Genomic DNA, 20,310 nt, shown 5'->3' with positions numbered 1-20,310 from the left:
CTGGCATGGATTTTCATGCCGGCACAAATGCTGGAGATTCCTATGGAGTCCACCTGCTTTATGCACCAGCTATGCGAGTATGGCGGGAGCATGTACATTTGAAATGAAACCCATTTCATTATGACAAGCAGAGCTCACAAACAAAAGTGAACGCTGGCCAGCGTTTAACACTTTGCACTGTGGTGTGCACATAAGAAGGGCAAAAGAAGGCGTACACGCCTGTACGTCACTTTTTGCCCCTTATATTTGCACTCTGCAGTGCAAATTACGATAATTTGGCAGCAGGGACAGGCTTACGGTTAAAGTTTAAAAGTAACGGGTGTCAGCCGCCAAATTACTAATTTGAAGAAAATGAGCTCCATGGTGTTTTCTATTTGACCTCATATTGTCACAATGGTATTGAAGGTTTTGACATCTTTTGATTATTTGTTATATATTAAAAACATTCTCCCCTTCCTTTAATGTAATGTCCTTTTCAATGCATATGACACTGAAATGTTCTGTCATGGCTCTCCATTATTCAAGCAATCCATGGCCCTATTTCTTTGTGTCTCTGCCAATTCAATGGGAATCTTCAATAACGAGCGTGAACACATCTGAGGGGTGAAAAACACATGTATTACCAGAAAGGAAGAAATCCCAAATGATCCAGCCCCAACGTAATGAGCACTGGTTAAAGAAGCAAAGTGTCATACGTGTATCATCAGAATGTGCAAAAGCCATAGGAAATCTCTGCACCAGTATGTTCAAACCCACCATCTTTGATTAAACAGTTAGGGAATAGTGATCAATACAAATACACAACCACAAATATGCATATCTACTCCAACACAATCCATGTACATCAGTGGCATTACTTCTAGTGGTTCGTTTGGCAAGGTCCTCCCTGTTGCCTTCTGGATCACAATTCACAATAGACCCATCCCCATGCTTCTTCCAAGACAGTGGAAGAGAGGTTTCTTTGCCTAGCTTGACAAAGTCATTGTCGGGGTAGGGTGGGGTGTGGGGAGGAGTATATGGTGACTTTTCAGATCGATTTCCAAAGGATTTGGGGAGGACACTATATTTATGTTAAACAGGTAAGGCACTGAGAGGTTCACCAAAACCCAATCAAGGTAAGGTAGCTGAGCAGTCAAATCCTAGGGACGGATTTACAAAACCGTTTTCAATGCGACTGTCCCATGTTAAAACATTTGTGTAAATCAGGCCGGTTACCTCAGGAAAAGTGTGCGAGTGGTCTAGGGATACAGTGAGTCCACACAAAACAATACTAACAATTCAAGTTAGAGCGCAAACATAAGAAATCAAGCAATTATTGATAAGGCCTTTAGTTACACACTAAGCACATAAAAATCAGGTTCTGTGTGATAATGTCACAATGAAAAAGTTGCCAGGTAGGCAACTTATACATGCACATACAAACGTTTACCCCCACATATTCTAGGACGGGTATGTTAGGGAGAATTCTCAAAAATGTGCTAATTCCCTCCACCTTAGACACCCCCGGCAAATTTGATGGATTTTGAGGACTAGATTTTTTTTACCTGGAGAGAGTGAGACCCTTTTTTCCCACTCTCTCATGTATTTTAATGTGATTGTATACACTGTTTCTTTTTGGTTATGGAGTCTAACTGTGAATCTTTGTGTAACTCCACTACAGCTCACATTTCCCCTCTTGAGATAAGCCTGACTGCTCAACGCACTACCAAAACTATGTAGTACAAGCTTATACCAAAGGTTGGGTTGCCTATACCTGTAGTCATAGTTGTTTGTAGTGTTCCCAGAGGGCACTGCATTCAAACTTTGCCTAACAGGGAATAATTTACCATTATATTCTCTCTTCCCAGAGTATTTGGGGAAAGTGCTTGCATTTCTTGGGGGTGCACATTTGGGGAAAGGTCACCCCCTGGAGACCTTTTCCAAGGCAAATTTATCACTGGATACCTATTGTTACACAAAACCATATATAACATATGGGATACATTACGCACCGTAATCGTATTTCTGATGCTTGTATCTGCTTAGATCACATGCTGTCCATAGGCCGAGATCTAGTGGAAGCTGCAGAGTATTAAAGTTTGTTTTTCAAAACTCGAAAAGGGGCGACGAACCAGGGCGTGCTGTAAAGACCGGAGGGAGGGAGGGGGGGGGGGTCTGTACTTCCGCTCTCTATATGGTAGAGGAGAGGCACAGAGGGGCCCTGCCAAGATTCTCTATTGTGGTAACAATGGACAAGCAATCAAGGCCTAGCTTCTCAGGAGGTGATGCGAGCTGGTTCTTAAGTACAGTGTAGTCCCCAAGCACCCACAAAGTAATGTCCACACACTGGATCGGTTAAAACACAGTCTTTATATAATTAATATTCAAGGACACGTACACTATCACGATAACTCACTTTGTACTCGAAAAATCAACAATGGTGCCCTACACAGACTTTCTTTCAAGCCATCAAATGCCCTCTGACAGTCTTCAGTCCAATTAACCTTCCTAGGCTGTTTGGGCGAAGTCAGAGCTGTCAGGGGTGCAGCTATGGTTCCATAGTCTGCCATGAAATTGCAATAATACCCAGTGAGGCCCAAAAAGGCTCTCACCTGGGTTTCAGTAGTGGGAGTCTCCCAGTCATTTATGTCCTGTACTTTACTGGGGAGAGGTTGGATTTGACCCCCTCCTACCTCATGACCAAGATACGTGACTGTCCCCTGAGTCTTTTCCTTGGCATGGTCCGTCAGAGCTATTTGCCAATAGCCTGAGGTGAGATCAAAGGTGCTCGCAAATTTGGCAGCACCTATCGTGTCCGCGAGCTCATCAGCCCGGGGCAATGGGTGCGCATCAATTTTGGTGACGGCATTGACTCCTCGGTAGTCCACACAGAATCTCCAATCCTTGGTACCTGCCTGGGAACTTGCCTTGGGGACAAGGACCACGGGACTGGACCAGCAACTGGTTGAGGGTTCAATAACATCCAGATCCAACATCCTGGCGACCTCAGCCTGGATGTGGTTCTTAACGGTATCTGACATACGGTAGAACCTGCTTTTGACAGGCACACAGTCACCAGTGTCAATCTCATGCTTACACCACGGTGTAAGGCCTGGCGTCAGTGAAAACAGAGAGGCATACTGCCGGAGCGAACCCCTGCAGGCCCTCTGCTGCTCTGCTATCAGATCGGGAGAGAGATGTACTCCCTCCACTGAGCCATCCTGAGGGTTGCTATGCAGCAAATCGGGAAGGGGCTCACTCTCATCCTCTTTTTGCCCTGAAGCTAGCAAGAGGCATGAGACTTTGGCTCGCCTGTGGAAAGGCTTGAGCCTGTTAACATGGAACACCTGAGGGGCCACCCCAGAGGCTCCCATGTCAACCAGATAATTGACCTCACCCATCTTGGAGATTATCCTGAAGGGTCCAGTCCATTTATCGGCCAAAGCCTGAGGCTTGGTAGGCTCCATCACGAGGACCTCCTGTCCCGGAGTCCAATCCACTTGCGATGCTTTAAGGTCACGCCAGTACTTATTCAAATCCTGGCTGGCCTTAAGATTCGCTGTTGCCTGACCCATCATCTGTGTCATCCTCTGTCTGAGGCCTAACACATAGTCCCCCACTTGCTTGGTGGAACCTGGAGGGGTGGCCTCCAAACCTTCTCTGATCAAGGCGAGGGGCCCCCTCTCGGGATGTCCAAAGAGTAACTCAAAGGGGCTGAAACCAACACCCTCTTGAGGTACCTCTCTGTAAGCAAACAGCAGGCATAGCAGGAGAAGATCCCACTTCTTCCTTTGGGGCTCTTCCAAAGCGCCTAGCATGCCTTTGAGAGTTTTATTAAATCTCTCAACCAAACCGTTGGTCTGGGGTGGTAAGAGGTAGAGAACTTGTAGGTTACTCCGCATTCTTTCCACATGGTTTTTATGGAACTCGACATGAAGTTGGATCCTCTGTCCAAGACAACCTCCTTGGGGAATCCAACACGGGTGAAAATGCCCAGGAGAGCCCGGCAACCACCTTGGCCGTAACCGTCCGAAAGAGTATAGCCTCAAGGTACCTGGTGGCATGATCAACCAAGACCAGGATGAACCGATGTCCACCTGATGTAGGAGAGTCAAGGGGACCGACGATGTCGATGCCCATCCTTCCAAACGGTGTGCCAACCACTGGCAATGGTTGCAGTGGGGCAATGACTGCCTCCCGTCTTGCCAGACACTGACAAGTTGGGCAGGTCCTGCAGTGGGACTCCACTTCTACTCCCATCCATGGCCAGTAGAAAAGGGGAGAGAGCCTCTGCTTAGTCTTCTTGGTCCCAAGATGACCAGCTAAGGGCACCTCATTGCCTGGACTGCCTACTGCCAGACCCCCTGCTGGGATCCACAGAGCCCTCACCTCAAGGTGTAGCTAAGGTACTGTACTCACCACAACTTCTGTGCATTGCCATTTACCTGAGTCACCTCCACATCGCATAAACTCCTCTGCATACATGATACTGCTCATATATGGACAATGACCATCATGACTGCACTGCTGACTCTGCCATTGGCCTTCGTTTGCTGACACGAGCCATAGCTGGGGCACTCTCCGAGCTCAGAACCCCGACACATGCCTGTCTAGCCACCCTTATACAAGCATTCTGCCCACATATACACCACGGCTATTGCTTTGATAGCCTATACAGTGGATGCACTAATCCAAACTAGGTGAACCCTCATTGCATAACTTGCCTTCTGCTTTCAGAGCCTACATGTGACTTTTGAATTTAGGTTCTTTGCACTGCCATATTAGCTTCATGCATTTCCGAGCCTACATGTGATTTTCGAATCTAGGTTCTTTGCACTGCCATATTAGCTTCATGCATTTTTAAGCTTACATGTGATTTTCGAATTTAGGTAATTTGCACTGCCATATTAGCTTCATGCATGTTTGAGCCTACATGTGATTTTCGAATTTAGGTATGTTGCACTGCCATATTAGCCTCATGCATTTTTAAGTTCTTGTTGCATTTTTAAGCTCTTGTATTCCAAGTTCTGCACCTAGCTGCACCCTCTTTGATTGCCTATACGGCCAGTGTTTGTTGCTCTAAACTGCCTACACTGCCTTTGAGTGCTGAACTTTGAATCTTGCACCTGGTTGTACCCCTCCAGTCTGCCGCCCAGCAGCTAACCTCACGGCCACTCTATCTTAGCCCTCCAACCCTGCTTACCATGAGTCACTCCCTCGCAACCTGCCCACTCACTAGCAACCAGCCCTCCAGTCAACCCCCCACCTTCCCCTCCAACATTCCCCCCACTTACTTTCTACCCTCCTTCTCTAAAAAATAACATCACAGCTACCCACCCTCCACCTACCAGTACATCATACACTAGACCCACAAACATCAGGAACCAACTCCTGGGACTATGCTCCAGATTCCCGAGCATCACCCACCAAACACCACCCAACTCACCCATAATCACAGAATCGTCCACCATCACGGCCAAACTTTCCGCACCCACAACAGTCTTGGTGCACACCAACCCCGCATCACTGGTCCTACACACCACCCCCCCCCCCATCCCAGACCCTACAGTGTGCCCTTATCAATGCTAGATCCGTCCCTGCTCATGCCACTGAAATTCACAAACTCCTTATCAACTTGGACCTCGACATCCTAGCCATCACGGAAACCTGGCTCCATAGCGCCGCAGGACCAGCCCTGAACCTTGCCATCCCACAGGGCTACTCCATCATCAGGCAAGACCACCTCTCCTCAGTAGGAGGTGGGGTAGCACTCATCCTGAAAGATCACTTAGAGGCCAGACAAATTACATCCAACCTGGGTGATACCACAGATTCCCTCGCTATAAAAATCACCCTCTCTCCCAACTCCACCATCAAACTCGTCTACCGTCCACCTGGCCCAATACTGGAGTTCCATGAGAACCTCCTACATCGCTTAACAGACAACCTAAAACCCACTTCCAAAAGCATCCTCTTAGGTGACTTCAACCTAGGCTACAACGACAAAAAGGATAAGCCAGCCAAATCTCTTGTATCAGCCCTAAAAGAACTAGGCTTTGACCAAAAGATAACCTCACCCACCCACAACAAAGGCTGCATCCTTGACTGGGTAGCAGACCACAACTGCCACATCGGCATTAGCTCCATCACCCCGACCCCTTGGTCAGACCACCACATCATTCACTTCATCATTCCAGCCGCGTCTAAGACCAAAAAGCCTAACCCTATTCCTCCAGCCCAGGCAAGAAGCGCTAAAAATCTTACCAAAGATATGATCATACCACACCTCAGCGCACTCACAACCGACCTTAAGTCCTCCGACCTGTCAGTGTTAGCAGAAATCTATAAGAGCACCATAAGCACTGCCATAGACACCATCGCCCCATTACAGAATAAAAAAGCCAAAACAGTGAAACACTCAAACATCTGGCTCTGGGTCCGTTGCAGTGAAATGTGGCGACCGAGATATCAGAAAGTTGGTAGTACGCTGACATTTTGACACACTCCCAGCTGTGAATCATTCAATGTCGTGGCTCTTGTGGAAAGTTTGCAGATGAAATCCAACACTGGATGCAATTGGACGCTTTGTAGGCCCTTTGAAAATGGCCAATCCATTGCGAGGAGAAGTGATTAAGCTTTATAAAAATCTTTTGCACCTTGGAAGGGAGTATCCCAAAGGAGCAGACTACTTCAGGGACCGCTTGAAGAAGGCTTTCTTGAAGAACAGAGATGTTGAGAATCCTGAAAAGATCAAAGAACTGATTGCTCGAGGAGAATATGTCATTAAGGAACTTGAAGCTTTATACTACCTCAGAAAGTACAGAGCTATGAAGCAACGTTACTATGAGGATGACAAAACAAAATAATTGATACAAATTGAGATCTGTATGAAACATTTAACTCGACACATTTTATGGAGGTGTTCCAAAAGTTCCTAAACACCCTTGTTGTATGATGATACTTTTTAATTGAATCTTGTGATTTGAAAGAATCTTATTGGTTCCCAAGAAAAGGGCTTACTTTTGGAATAATGGCTGTACCATTAACACATTGAACATATCTAATGAGTCCTGTGCGTGATGATCATCATAGGTGGTGACTTTAATTGTATCCTTGATAAAAGCAGCGCAGACCGAATGATATTTAACCAGGGTTATATTACACCCTCCGTGGAAAGGGGACAAATCTGGTTGAAATTTTTTGAACAATGGGACATGTATATTATACCTTACTCTGTCAATGAGCCATTATTTACTTGGTCGCGCGGGTCTAAGAAATCCACAATTGACTATATTGTGATGTCTGGACCAATAGCTAACACTACATCCCTGTGCACAATTACACAATCACAATTTAGTGATCACTGCATATTGGAGTGTTACTGTGAATGTCCTCTTCAAAGATATGATGTACTAGTGCCACTTGCACTATTGGAAATAGATCGCCAAGCACTATCAATACGATGGAATACGAGACTATATAGGGAACTTAACTTTCTGGTGAATAGGGACACAGTTAAAACGCATCCACAGTTTTTGAGTATAGGGGAGGCTAATAATTTAGTATCAAAGAATGCTATTATGATACACAATCATATTGAACGATTGGCAGCGCAAAAAGATAACAACACACAGAAAAAGAAAACCCAAAAGGGATTATATAATGCAGAAATTGCCAATAGGAAAAAAACCAAGAATCGAGAACTGCGCAACCTATTAAAATCTGGGAATGGTAATTTCGGTAGTACATATTATAATGAAAAAAAGGCTATTATGAGTAGCTATAAAAATGACTTAAAACAAATAAAAATGATAAAATATCAAAAAGTTAATCAGAACATGATATATAACTTATGCCAAAAAAATACAAGAGAAATTTGGGCATTGTTAAGAGATCCTGCAATGTTGAAAGGATCGCCTCTGCCTTCGGCTGTCAGTGGTGAAGCCTGGACAGAGGTATATAGTAATAAATATGCGATGCCATCAAAATTTAAAAATATGTATACCGAAGTTGACATGACAGATTTGCCAACTAAATGCCCATGGGGACTAGAAGATATTGAATTGGTTATAATGAACCTAAAGCCATCTAAGGCGGCAGGCCCTGATGGAATTCCACCCTGTGTGTTAAAAGATGACCCTAAATTGTGGGCGGCTATTACACTGAGAAGTATAGAGTGTGTGCTGAAAACTAAGAGAGTACCGACATCATGGTTGTCGGCGATTGTGATCCCCATTCACAAAAAAGGCCCACTAAATGATCCAGCAAATTTTAGACCGGTGGCACTTATAGATGTAACAGCGAAAGTGTTTGCTGCTCTTATTCTAAAAGACCTAAATGTATTCATCACAAAAAAAGAAATCTTATCCCGATTCCAAACTGGATTCAGGAAAGGGATGGGGACACAGTTAAATGCGACTGTTCTGGCTCACTTACTAAAGTTAACGAGGGTAAAAAATCATGGACCGATTTACATGGCTCTGCTCGATATATCAGGAGCATTTGACTCAGTGATTAGGCAGATACTATGGAAAAGAATGAAAGAACACAATATACCAGCACAAATTATAGCAATGATTGCACTACTCCATACGAACACAACTTATAGGATAAAGATAGATCAAAATGGATCGCTTACTTCTCCAATTAAAACATATATTGGCGTGAAACAAGGATGTAATTTGGCTGCCACATTATTTAATCTGTATTTAACAGAAATTGGTGCAATATGGTCAGGATGTAATGCCTTTTCAGTAAAATTGGGTTTACTCCGCCTGGACTGGATGGCATTTGCGGATGACTTGATACTATTTGATCCTACTCCTTTTGGCCTTCAAAACAAAATGACATGCTTGGCAGAATTTTGCGCTAATCATAACTTGAAAATAAACACAAAGAAATCAAACATTATGGTTTTTACAAATAAAAAAAAGACTATTCGGTATAATTGGAACATTGATGGGTTATGTATACCAAGGGCATTGGGCCTGACTTATTTGGGGTATAATTTAACAAACGCTGACTCGATCGCAAAATGGCAGTCGGAAATTAACACAAAAGCACTGCCACTTATTTCTCAAATGAAACTAATTTACAAGAAATTTTGTCAATTCTCATTGATACCACTGATTGATTATTATATTCTTAAAGTGGAACCAATACTCATTTATGGGTTAGACCTATGTACTCTTGAAATTGGCAAAATTCTTAATAAAGTACAAGGAAAAATATGGAAACAAGTATTGCGATTACCGATGTCATTGCCCAATGTGATAATTATTCATGAATTAGGGTTAAACTCTCTAGCCTCAAATTATTTGTGGCGCAAAATCGCCAGTTATGCAAAGATGTTAGACCCAGTACCAAATTCATTGTATGAAGATCTGGGTAAAATGTTAAAACTGGGAAATCCTAAATGGATAGAAGTTGCAGGACAACAATGTATAATAGCGATGGAAAGATTTGCAATGAAATCAGTGGACTTAATCACACGACCACAAACAGTGAAGTTAAAACTACGCGAATCTGATTGGGCAGATACAGCCGACAAAATTGGGTCCTATAAATTGTATAGTGAATATGCAAAATTCCGTCATCCCAGAAAACCAGTACTGGGATATATCATGCAGACACCTGGTCAAAAGCTTAGAGAGAACTACATGCGTTTTAGATTTAATCTTTTTAGAACGAGAGAGAGGATTAAAAACTGGAATCAGATGGTATCAGCTTATGTAGAAGGTTGTAGATTTTGTAATGTAACAACAATTGAGACCTTGAAACATCTGGTCATTTATTGCTCCTATTTTTCCATGCAGAGGCAACTTTTTCTGGGAAAATATCTGAATGAATCTAATAACCATGACCTTGAATTATTATGGATCCAATGTATGTGGGGAGTAAGGAAATCATTGATTGTTGATCTGCATTATTTCTTGATTGCCATCGAAAGTAAATTGGAAAGAGAAGCGGATAATGAGATGATGATAATGATGTGATTGGGCTTCACTGTCAACTACTACCTAATGGTTCTCTGTGATAACATTTCTTTTCTTTTGCTCTGTTTTTATTATTACGTAAATGAAATTGTTATACTAGAGTAACATGAATAGTGTTTGATTTATGTAATTTTTATGTGATCTTATAAAATTTGGTCGTTGTAAAGATTTTATTGAAAAACAACACAATAAAGTTTTAAACATCTGGCTCTCCTCTGAACTTAAAGAACTCCGCTCTCAGAAAAGAAAAGCACTGAACACCTGGCAGAAATTACCCTCCCCAGCCACCCTATCCTCCTACAAAAAAATCACCTCTCAATATAAGAAAGCCATAATCATAGCCAAGTCAGCCTCCTACAATGAAAGAATTGCCAACGCAACTTCCGAATCCAAAGAACTCTTCGCCATCTTCAAAGAACTCACCACACCAGCTACCAAATCACAAGATAGAGTCAAAGACCAAACTTGGTGTAACTCCATACAATCTGCCCTACTGAACAAAATCGAACTCCTACAAGATAAAATCAAGATGCACCACAAAAACCTATCACAGCACCTCGAACTAACCACCACATCTGACCACCAGCCCAACTCCAGTCCAGTGCCCCCTCTCGTAAAGGTCCCCATAAAGCCCTTCATATTCTGGGAAGTAACAGAACAGGAAGTCATTGAGATAATGAACAAGATCAAACCTTCCAATTGCAAAGGAGACCCCTGTCTTGCCAGTCTCATTAAAGACTGCACTGAAACTCTCGCCCCCTTTCTCAAATCCTTCATCAACGCCTCCTTCAACGCCAACACAGTTCCCGAGAGTTTAAAAGAAGCTTGGGTACGCCCCCTTCTAAAAAAAAACCTACGCTTGACCCAGAAATTGCTAACAACTATAGGGCCACCACCACCGTGCCGTTCCTGCTCAAGATTCTGCATAAAGTTGCCTACACGCAAATCCAGGAATATCTTGAAACCAACAATATCCTAGGTAAAAGACAGTCAGGATTCCGACCAGGTCACGGGACAGAGTCGGCCCTACTCGACCTAAAAATACAACTTGGGGACATCATGGACAAAGGCAAACCGGCACCACTCCTCCTACTGGTTCTGTCCGCCGCCTTTGACCTTGTCAACCATGATATTTTAGGCAAGCACTTAAAAAATGAAGCACACTTCTCTCCAGAAGCTATCGCTTGGGTGACCTCGTTCCTAAATGGTAGACTCATGAAGGTCTTCTCAGACACTGCCTCGGCTACCCCCACTATCATCCACTGCGGTGACCCCCAGAGCTCCTGCACCGCCCCGACACTCTACAACATATTTACCCTTCCACTCTTCAATGACCTCGACTGTCGCCGAATAGCATACACTAACTACGCGTACGACACACAGGTACTACTCCCACTAACTGGGACCTATGAAGAAGATGTGACAGCCCTAAACAAAATCTACGCAGCCATTCAAAAGTGGATGGCGGCAAACGTCCTCTGCTTAAACGGGGATAAAACCGAGATCCTCATAGTAGGGACCAGCTAAACTCTCAACAAACTCCCCCCCTCAATATAAATCCTTTAACATCGATAACTCCATCATCACAGTCTCCAAGACTGTCAAAACCCTAGGTGTTCACCTAGATGCCTCACTATCTATGTCCCGCCATGTCAACGCCATAGCTTCCGCTTCAGCGCTCACCACCAAAATGATCAACGCAGTCAAGCCTTTCCTCTCCACCAGAAACTGCCTATCCATCGCCAGGGCCACAATAGGTACCAAACTGGACTACTGTAATGCACTTTTCCTAGGCACCTCTACCAAAAACCTAAAAAACTTCAAATCACGCAAAATAACGCGCTCCGGGCAGCACTGACCATTCCCAAAAGGGAACACATTTCGCAAGCAAGGAAAGACGCCCATTGGCTACCAGTAAAGGAACGTATACTCTTCAAAGCCATGGCCATCACACATAGGTGCATTACATCTGACGCCCCACCCTATCTCTCAGAAAGATTCTCCCTCAACACCTCGAACAGACCTACCAGAGCACACCGTGCCAACCAGATTTACGTTCCCACGTTCAAAAGAACTAGAGCTGGAGGGTCTAGCTTCCAACACCTCGCACCCAAAAATTGGAATGCCCTACCCACCTCACTAAGGAATGAAAAATCATACACCACCTTTCGAAAAAATCTGAAAACCTTCCTATTCTCCTAATGTTTTTTTGAACCAACCTGCTTAGTTATGCCTGCATTGTAACCACAGCAAAATATAACATTAGCGGATCATCCTGGTCTCCTACCACTGTTCAATGTACTACTACTACTGACTGCTACATCCTATGTTATGTTTAAGCTCAAGTCTTCTGTAACAGCGCCACAATGCCTCAGGGCAGCTTTTGTGCGCTTTATAAATGCAAATAAATAAATAAAATAACTGCAGCAGGAAGGGCCTGTAAACCTGGGGTACCACCAACCTCTTGAGGGCACCAGGTTCAGGCTTAGTGGGCTCACTAACAAGGAGCTCACCCTCCCAATAAATCCGAAATGTCCTAGGCACTTCTTGTGCCTGGGACAGAGCCTGTGTCCTCAGACCCTCGAGAGAGTGGCACTCTCTCTGTCCCTTACAGAAGTCCGCCCGGGAGGGTCCCCCTTCAGCTAACAAGCATTGAAGGTCGGGATGATCCTCCGGGTTGAGAGCCTCTCCCACAGGAAAGTCTTCTGGCTCTTCTCCCACAGGAGTTGAGACGGGATTCACCACTGGACCCAGCCCGTCGGGAACATGGATCGCAATGGGTGCTGTCAGAAAAGCAGGAAGAGCAGGGGCTTCCTCCACAGAGGTGGCCTTCTTACTTTTCTGTTTCCTTCGCGCCTTGGGTTTCCCCATCGGCGAGGTTGCCGGGCTTGCAGCCGGACCCTGTGTGACCTGCGATCGGGTGACTGCCACAGCATCCACGTGTAGACCATCAGTGATCATCCCCAACTCAACCAAATCGTTTCCCAACAAAATGTTCGCAGGCACGTGGTCCTGAACCAGGACCAGAAGTTTTGCTGTCTTGTCTCCAATCGTTAAATTGACTAAGGCTACATGCGATAATTTGGGAGGCCCACCAGCTAACCTGGTGGTTCTCAGAGGAGCACCTAGATAGTCCTCTGGCTTGAGCAGGGTCCTGTCCACCACTGTCCAGTGTCTCTAAAACCAGTAGAAGGCTGGCCATTCAGGAGGACACTTCTCAAAAACCTACGAGTATTTTGTGGGATAGTCGCCAGTACTTCTGCGTACTGGTCCCAGGCCCCAAGGGACCCTAAGGAAATCTCTACGGGAGCACCGAATGTGATCCCAGTACAGGAGGGGAGGACAGTGGCCTCCACCACAGGTACGGAGTAGGGGTAGGTCAGGCTGGCCCTTACACTTGGGGTCACCCCTTCGGTGGTCCAGAGCCCCACAATCCCAACAAGTGCCAGGAGTGCAGGGTACGGTACTGGAGCCGCTGGGACCCTGCTTTGCAGCAGGCGGACCACTACTCTTACTCCCACCCACAACAGACTTATCCCCACTAGGTTTTTGGGTCTTTGGAGAGGAAGGTTTTGGTTTACGACTGTGACTGCTTTTGGGACTCCTCAGCTTTCTGAGAGGCCCCCTTTTCTTCATCTTTGTCCTTCCCACTGGAGTCCTTAGGGGACAACCGGTGGGAGACCTACTTGTCAGCCAACCTAGCCAGCTTAAAGGAGTCCAAAATGTTTTGGTCAGCAACATACTGACGCAGCTCTGGTGGACAGGCTTCCGAAAAATGCTCAAAAAACAAGGTGAGACAATTCAACAAACGTTTTCACTTTATAACCATCAATCAACCCCATCATGTTCATGTGCGCAGCACTCACCCAGTCAACCCAAGACCATTGTCTCGTTTCTTAAAATCCCTGAACCGTCTAAGATATTGGGTAGGCGTCTTGCCAAACTTGGCAATTAAAGCAGACTTCATGCACTCATACTGACCCCTTTCTTCCACACTCAGTTTCAGAATACAGTCATATCCAGTTTGAGGCCCTCTGCTTAACAAAACACTTAGCCCAATCTCTCTTATCAACATCATGAATTGCACAAGCCATTTCAAATGCTTCAATCCATTGGATGATATCAGAACCCTCCGCATACACACCAACCAAATCGTTCATAAACTTGGTTGCTGGGGACCCAACACTCTCAACTGGTTTAGCTGAAGTCTCCACTCAAGCTTTCTCTAGCTGGATTCGCTGACATTCAGTGTCCTTGTCTTTGAGTTCAAGATCCCTATTTTTGAGTTCCACTTGCTGTGCCAACTCCTCTTTCTTAAGCTCAGCATCGAGTTCCAACTTACGATATTCAAATAACAAGCTCTAAAGAACTGCTGGGGTTTGGAACAGAGGCAGCAGGAATGGTGGCATTCCCAGAATCAGATTCGGCGACAACCCCCGGGGTAGAGTCCTCATTAGTTGCATCCCCCCTTCAAGAGCTTCACAATCGATCTGGTAGTCCACCAGGGCAGCTATCAGCTCAGCCTTAGAGTTAACCACAAAGTCTAATTCCCTGGCTTCACAAGCACTCTGGAGAGCCTCTAAGCTCATCCGAGTCAATCTACCATTTGCAATTGATTCCATTGCTTGTAATGCAGTTATCTTGTACATGACTAAACCTTAATTTAACAAAGTGCAGATATCCTTTGTAAGTGGCACGGTTATACACTGATTCTTAAAACCATGAGCATCTGTTAGGGAGGATTCTCATTTCATGGCTAATTTCCCTTACCTATAGAGTAAGGGACATTTTTTATATTTAGTCCCCCAGCAGCTTTGCTGGATTTGAAGGGTTTGTTTCTTTTTACCTGCTAAGATTGAGACTCTTTTTCCCACTGTTAGGCGTTTTTGCTATGTGTGTTCTAGGCTATTTTTGTGTTTAATGCGCATGGGGTATTTTCTCTCACCCATAGGAACCATCTTTATGCACATGTGTCTCACAGCACCCTCCGTGCAGTGGCACAGGGGTGTCGTAGCGACCCCCAAACAGACTCCATACCCTGGGGCTGACTACTGTCTCCCAGGGCATGTAAAGTCCCCATTGACTTTACTAGTCGATTTTTATGAACTTTACCAGTACACCGCATCTTAATATGGAAGTACTGGAAGGGGTTAATAGTTTTTCCCCTATGTTCATTTTCGAGAGGGTACCTTAAAGTCCCCCTCTACAAAGTTTCTGGCTGGTGGCAGTGGTTAAATATTTCTCTATGGGATTTTCCCATTGTTCGAGGCTACCACTTTTACTGACAGCCTCTAACATACCGCCAGTTTATTTTATTATTAACTTTACTCCGGTAAGTTTTATTTGCCAGAACTTTGATAAAACTTCTTTCTCGAGTCTTACTCCGTTTTCCTAACCCAGGTCGGGTATCCTTTGTTTGTCCTTTTGGTGGGCTTCTGCCAAGAAGCCCTCCTTTCGGCGCCACTGAGTCTGGGGTGGGTCTGTTGTTTGGGAGGGGGAGTAGAACCCTCAGACAGAGTTGCCACAGCAACTCAGGTCGCACTCTAACCTGATAGGCTGGAGGGTCTCCCGCCAAGAAGACCTCTCCACTGTGTGAGGGACAGCTAGGCTGTATGAATGGGTCTCTTTCTGCATAAAAGCAGGGTCCTGAGGACTGGAAGAGCAAGACGTCGCCACTGGAACTACGGAAGCGAAGGGAAGAGAAGCCAGAGACATCTTCAGCATCTACACAACTGGTGAAGCCCTGCCGGATCGTCTCACCACTTTTCTTCCACACGACGAGAGGAGATCTTCAGCGAAAGAGCCTCCTTCCGTTGAGCTGGTAGGGTCAACCAGTTCACCTATCGCATCCTCAGACCTGCCTTGGTCGACTCAACAGTGCCCCGCACTTGGAGACCGGATAGCCAGGCAGCTATCGACCCGTACCGCAATTAAAAGGAGCGTACCTTTTAAACTTCGTTTGGCAGCACAGCGGCTGGTTTCATCCCTGGGTAGCACAGCGACTCAAACCTTCCTCCACGACGAGAGCCTCTCTTCCTCTGTTGGACCCCTCAACCTGCAGGAACTACCAGGAACAATTGCCACCATAGGAGCCACTTCTTCACTTTTAAGGTACATTGTTCCGCCAGGCCGCCCTTTCTCCGTGGTAGCCCTAAAGGTGTTTTAAATCCTTTAACTACTTGTGGGGGTCGGCCGCCCTCTCTCTTAACATTGTCTTTCACCTCGCATCTACCTCTTCAATATTTTTCTACTAAAGACTTGACTGCAGCTACAAGAACATTTTTGCTCCTAAGCTCTTGGTCATGTACCACTGACTCTGGCTCAGTCCTATTGACTGGCTGATTTGTTAGACCTGCTCTCACTAGATTGGTTTTCAATGAGAAATGTGTTGATGCACCTAAATCTTCTACACCCCTCTTTCTTACTACTGTTTTAACTTGTGGAGTGCCATTGTGCTCAGTTTTCATTCACTTGTCTTTTGGTTAAAATGTTACTGTGCATTACTTATTCACAAAACTTCAGGGAAGTGTTGCTAGGGGGTGTCTGAAGATATTTCTGTTTAACTTGTACTTTCCCTCCCTTTCGTCGAATTGTTAGAGTGCCATTTGTAGTTGGTTTTCACTGTGCCGTTTTGCTCAGTTTTCATTCTACCGCAAACTTGTCTACAATTGAATAGGGAGCTGTATATGCTTTTCTTCTGACTAAACTTAACTTACTTTATTAACTGTGATCTATGTGTTGACGTAGAAGTGTATAAAATAAATATATATTCTCTTTTTAATACAAAACATTGGTCAGTTTTGTTAGGGAGAATTCTCTGTTTAGGCTGAATTTCCCTACCTAGTGAGTCCCCCAGCAGCTTTGCTGGATTTCTGGGGTTTCTTTTTTTCTCCTGCCAAGAGTGAGACTCTTTTTACCCTCACTCTTGGGCATGTTGAAGTGTGTTTTCTTGGTTAAACCTTGTGTTGAATGGGCTATGGGGTCTTTTACTCCATAGGGCCTCATGTATTTTTGTGATGTGGGTTACACAGCACCCTCTGTGCCGTGACCCAGGGGTGTCCTAGGGACTCCCCAACATAGACTCCATACCCTGGGACTGACTACTGTCTCCCAGGGCATGTAAAGTCACCAAAGACTTTGCTAGTCTTGAATCCTGAACAGAACCAGTACAAACCATCATATTGTGGACGTACTGGCTGGGGCAATTAGATTGCCCCAGGGTCTGTTAGTCGAGGGGGCACGTCTCCGTCCCCCCTGATCGAGTTTTGGCTGGTGGCAGAGGAAACTACTTTTTATATTCGACCGCGAATATTTCCCTATGGGATTTCCCATTGTTTTAGGCTAACACATTTAATTATTTATTTACGGTAGCCTTAAACATACCGCCGGTTTATATATTTATTATTATAACTCCGGTTGGGACTTTTTGCCAAAACTTGATTCTAAAATGGCGTTGGCGTTCGCCTCTGTAACTCTGACCCAAAGTGGAGCCCTTTGTTCCACTTTTGGCGGGCTTCTCCACAGAAGCCCTCCAAAGTGGTGCCACTCTGTCTGGGGTACTTAGGAGGGGTGGAGGGGGATTTAGGCACCCTGGACTGAGTTACCTTGGTAACTCAAGTCGCACTCCGTCCTGATTGGCCCAAGTGGTGAGCCGGCCGGCTCACCACTTAGCATGTTTGAGTGACAGCTAGGCTGGGTGAATGGGGGTTTGCTGCATAAAAGCAGGGCTTTGGGGACTGGAACTTCAGAAGTCGCCACAGGACCAAGAATCCGACGAGGGAAGAGCCGAGCCGACCTGCTTCGACGACACCACCCGGTGGAGCCCTGCTGAACCGTCTCACCACTTTTTCCAACGACCGAGGAGAACTCTTAACGGAGTGGCTCCTTCCCTTGACTGGTGGGGACAACCAGTTTTCACCTTCTTTCCGTTCTTCGAGGTATCCCGTGGCCGCCTTGCCAGTGCCAAGCACCCCGGCAACCGGAACCCCACCACTTTTACCCCAACCGCGAAAGTCGGTACAACCCTTTAACCGGAGGACTCCGCGGCTGGTTTCTTCCCGGGCAGTGCAACGACCTTCTTCTTCTGCTCTTCAGCGAGATCTTCTTCTCCCCTGACCGACGTCGAGCCTTGCTGCCACTGCCTGGAACAACTGCCACCGCTGGAGGATCCTTTCCGCTTAAGGTACAGTGTTCCGCCTGGCTTCCCTTGCCACCGACTGTACGAGGTAGTTTTAGCCCTCGGCTTTCGATCCTGGGATTGCCTGGGACACTTTGGCTAAACTTTCTGAGCCTCTCTAACTCTTTTCCGAACTCTTTTGCAAGACTCTGAATCCCTACCAACTGTGTGATCTTGGGCACGTTTTCGCTCTGTCTGCTCTAAGAGGGGGCCCTGCTTAGTGACTTTTGCTCACCTGTGACTTTGTGCTTCTTTGAGCTTACCAAAAGTGTTCTTGACCTAAGAGTGGTGTGTTTATCCTAATTCTGCTCTTTTTCCCTCCCTTCTTTAACCTACTAGAGTGTCATCTAACGTTAAGCGCTCACCTCTGTTTTAATTATGTGGTGTTAACCTAGAGTTGTCTAGATAGGAGTAAGGGTTGAAACTGCTTTCATTATAACTGTGTTTGAAGCGTTTTTACTATATTTTGCTAGAGTGATTTCAACTTATGTGTGTTTGATAAATAAATAACTATATACTTTTGAAACCAAGCTCTGGTCAGTGTTTGCTTGTGCTATTGTGCCTGAGTACATATTGTGTATACTTTGCATACTGCCTAACTCTTCTTGAGGGAAGTCTGACTGCTCAGCCACAGCTACCAGGTAAATCTGGGTGGTGCAGACTGCTACCAAGTGGGTTTACTGCTATACCTGTAGTCTTAAATCTTTTGCAGTGGTCCCCAAGGGAACTGCACAGGTTTCTGCCTAACAAGTGTTTCCTTGCTCCATAGTATTGTGCTACCTATTGTGTCAACCCTGAATACTGCTTATCTCCCTCTTGAGATAAGTCTGACTGCTCAGCCACAGCTACCAACTAAATGCTTGTGGTACAGACTGATACCAAAGGGGATTTATTGCTCTCACCTGTAGTCCTAATCTGGGTAGTGCTCCCTAAGGGAACTGCCCTGGATTCTGCCGAACAGCATCCCACCGCTGCCACCAGCTGTAAAGACCGGAGGGGTGGGGGTCTGTACTTCCGCGCTCTATATGGTAGAGGAGAGGCACAGAGGAACCCTGCCAAGATTCACTATTGTGGTAGCAATGGACGAGCAATCAAGGCCTAGCTTCTCAGGAGGTGATGCGAGCTGGTTCTTAAGTACAGTGTAGTCCCCAAGCACCCACAAAGGAATGTCCACACAATGGATCGGTTAAAACACAGTCTTTATATATAATTAATATTCAAGGTCACATGCACCATCACGATAACTCACTTTGTACTCAGAAATCAACAATGGTAAATCTATACAATTCTAAAGTGGTACCACTAACGTTATTAGATCTCATAAAAGTGCATACGGTCAGAATGACACACAGATCACAATAAAGAGGAAACCAGCAGTAGAGAGAGGAAGGAAAGCAAGCTGGTTGAGCAATTGGCAGAATACTGGTCACTACCGTTAAACACAATTCTGTGTGGAGATCCCTCCCACCTGGGCAACCTGTAGAAGAAAGATACAAGCCCAGTCCATATATTGTTCCCACTAGACTTTCCAATAGTTCTGCAACCCAAAAGTACCTTGGCATTGTAGCGTTGCTCGTCGGGGAATCGACGGCCCTTCTTGAGTGCCCTCCCTTTAAGGCAGGAGTCACGGGTCGTCGAACGTCCGATCGAGAACAGGTTGAGCTATGACAGTGAAGTGGCCGCGTTGTTCCTAGCGGTGCTCGTTGACGGGGAAGCGTAAACGTCCTGCAAGGAAGAGGCGTGCGGGGCACCTCGGTGTCGATACTTCTGGACCGCAAAGAGTTGGAAGAACTGTGGCCCAGCAAGGGCGTTGAGTCGTCGGCGTCTCTGTGGTCTTTTGGTGGCGGGAAACCCGCAGGTGGATGCTCCTCGGCACGTCGACTGTCAGACCTTCTCCAGCAGGATACAGTGAAGACGATGCGGATGAGAGCTTCCTTGGATCAATGAAGTTCTTAGGCAAACGGAAGCACGGCGGCTCCAGTCGGCGACGGCGATCGTCGACAGTGGCGGACAACAGTCCGGGCGCTTCTCCTTGGAGTTCCGCAGCAGTCCCCATATCGGGTTGGCAGCCTGTCGAAGGTCTGTCTACCAGGGAGCTTAGGCAAAGATCAGCTGTGCACGATGGTCCCTCGTAGTTCGGGAAGAGGACGCCTTACCAGG

At 45.8% G+C, this 20,310-nt stretch overlaps 2 protein-coding genes across 3 annotated transcripts in view; one reads left to right on the top strand and one right to left on the bottom strand.

Moving 5' to 3' along the window:
* Positions 1-20,310, bottom strand: part of IGF2BP2 (insulin like growth factor 2 mRNA binding protein 2) — a 1,316,273-nt gene that overhangs the window by 86,515 nt on the left and 1,209,448 nt on the right. The window lies entirely within an intron of this gene.
* Positions 6,542-7,025, top strand: LOC138489745 (electron transfer flavoprotein regulatory factor 1-like). Its single transcript, XM_069617381.1, has one exon. It carries the CDS (start codon positions 6,582-6,584, stop codon positions 6,843-6,845), a length of 264 nt encoding a protein of 87 aa, XP_069473482.1. The 5' UTR covers positions 6,542-6,581; the 3' UTR covers positions 6,846-7,025.

This window comes from Ambystoma mexicanum, chromosome 9 (genome assembly GCF_040938575.1).
Source record: "Ambystoma mexicanum isolate Mex_15411 chromosome 9, UKY_AmexF1_1, whole genome shotgun sequence".
Taxonomy (NCBI): Eukaryota; Metazoa; Chordata; class Amphibia; order Caudata; family Ambystomatidae; genus Ambystoma; species Ambystoma mexicanum.
Note: the sequence above shows the minus strand (reverse complement) of the source record. Positions and strands in the feature narration are given on the sequence as shown.

Coding starts and splice junctions, on each gene's coding strand:
- LOC138489745 (XM_069617381.1), top strand. CDS start 6,582: ATGGCCAATCCATTGCGAGGAGAAGTGATTAAGCTTTATAAAAATCTT.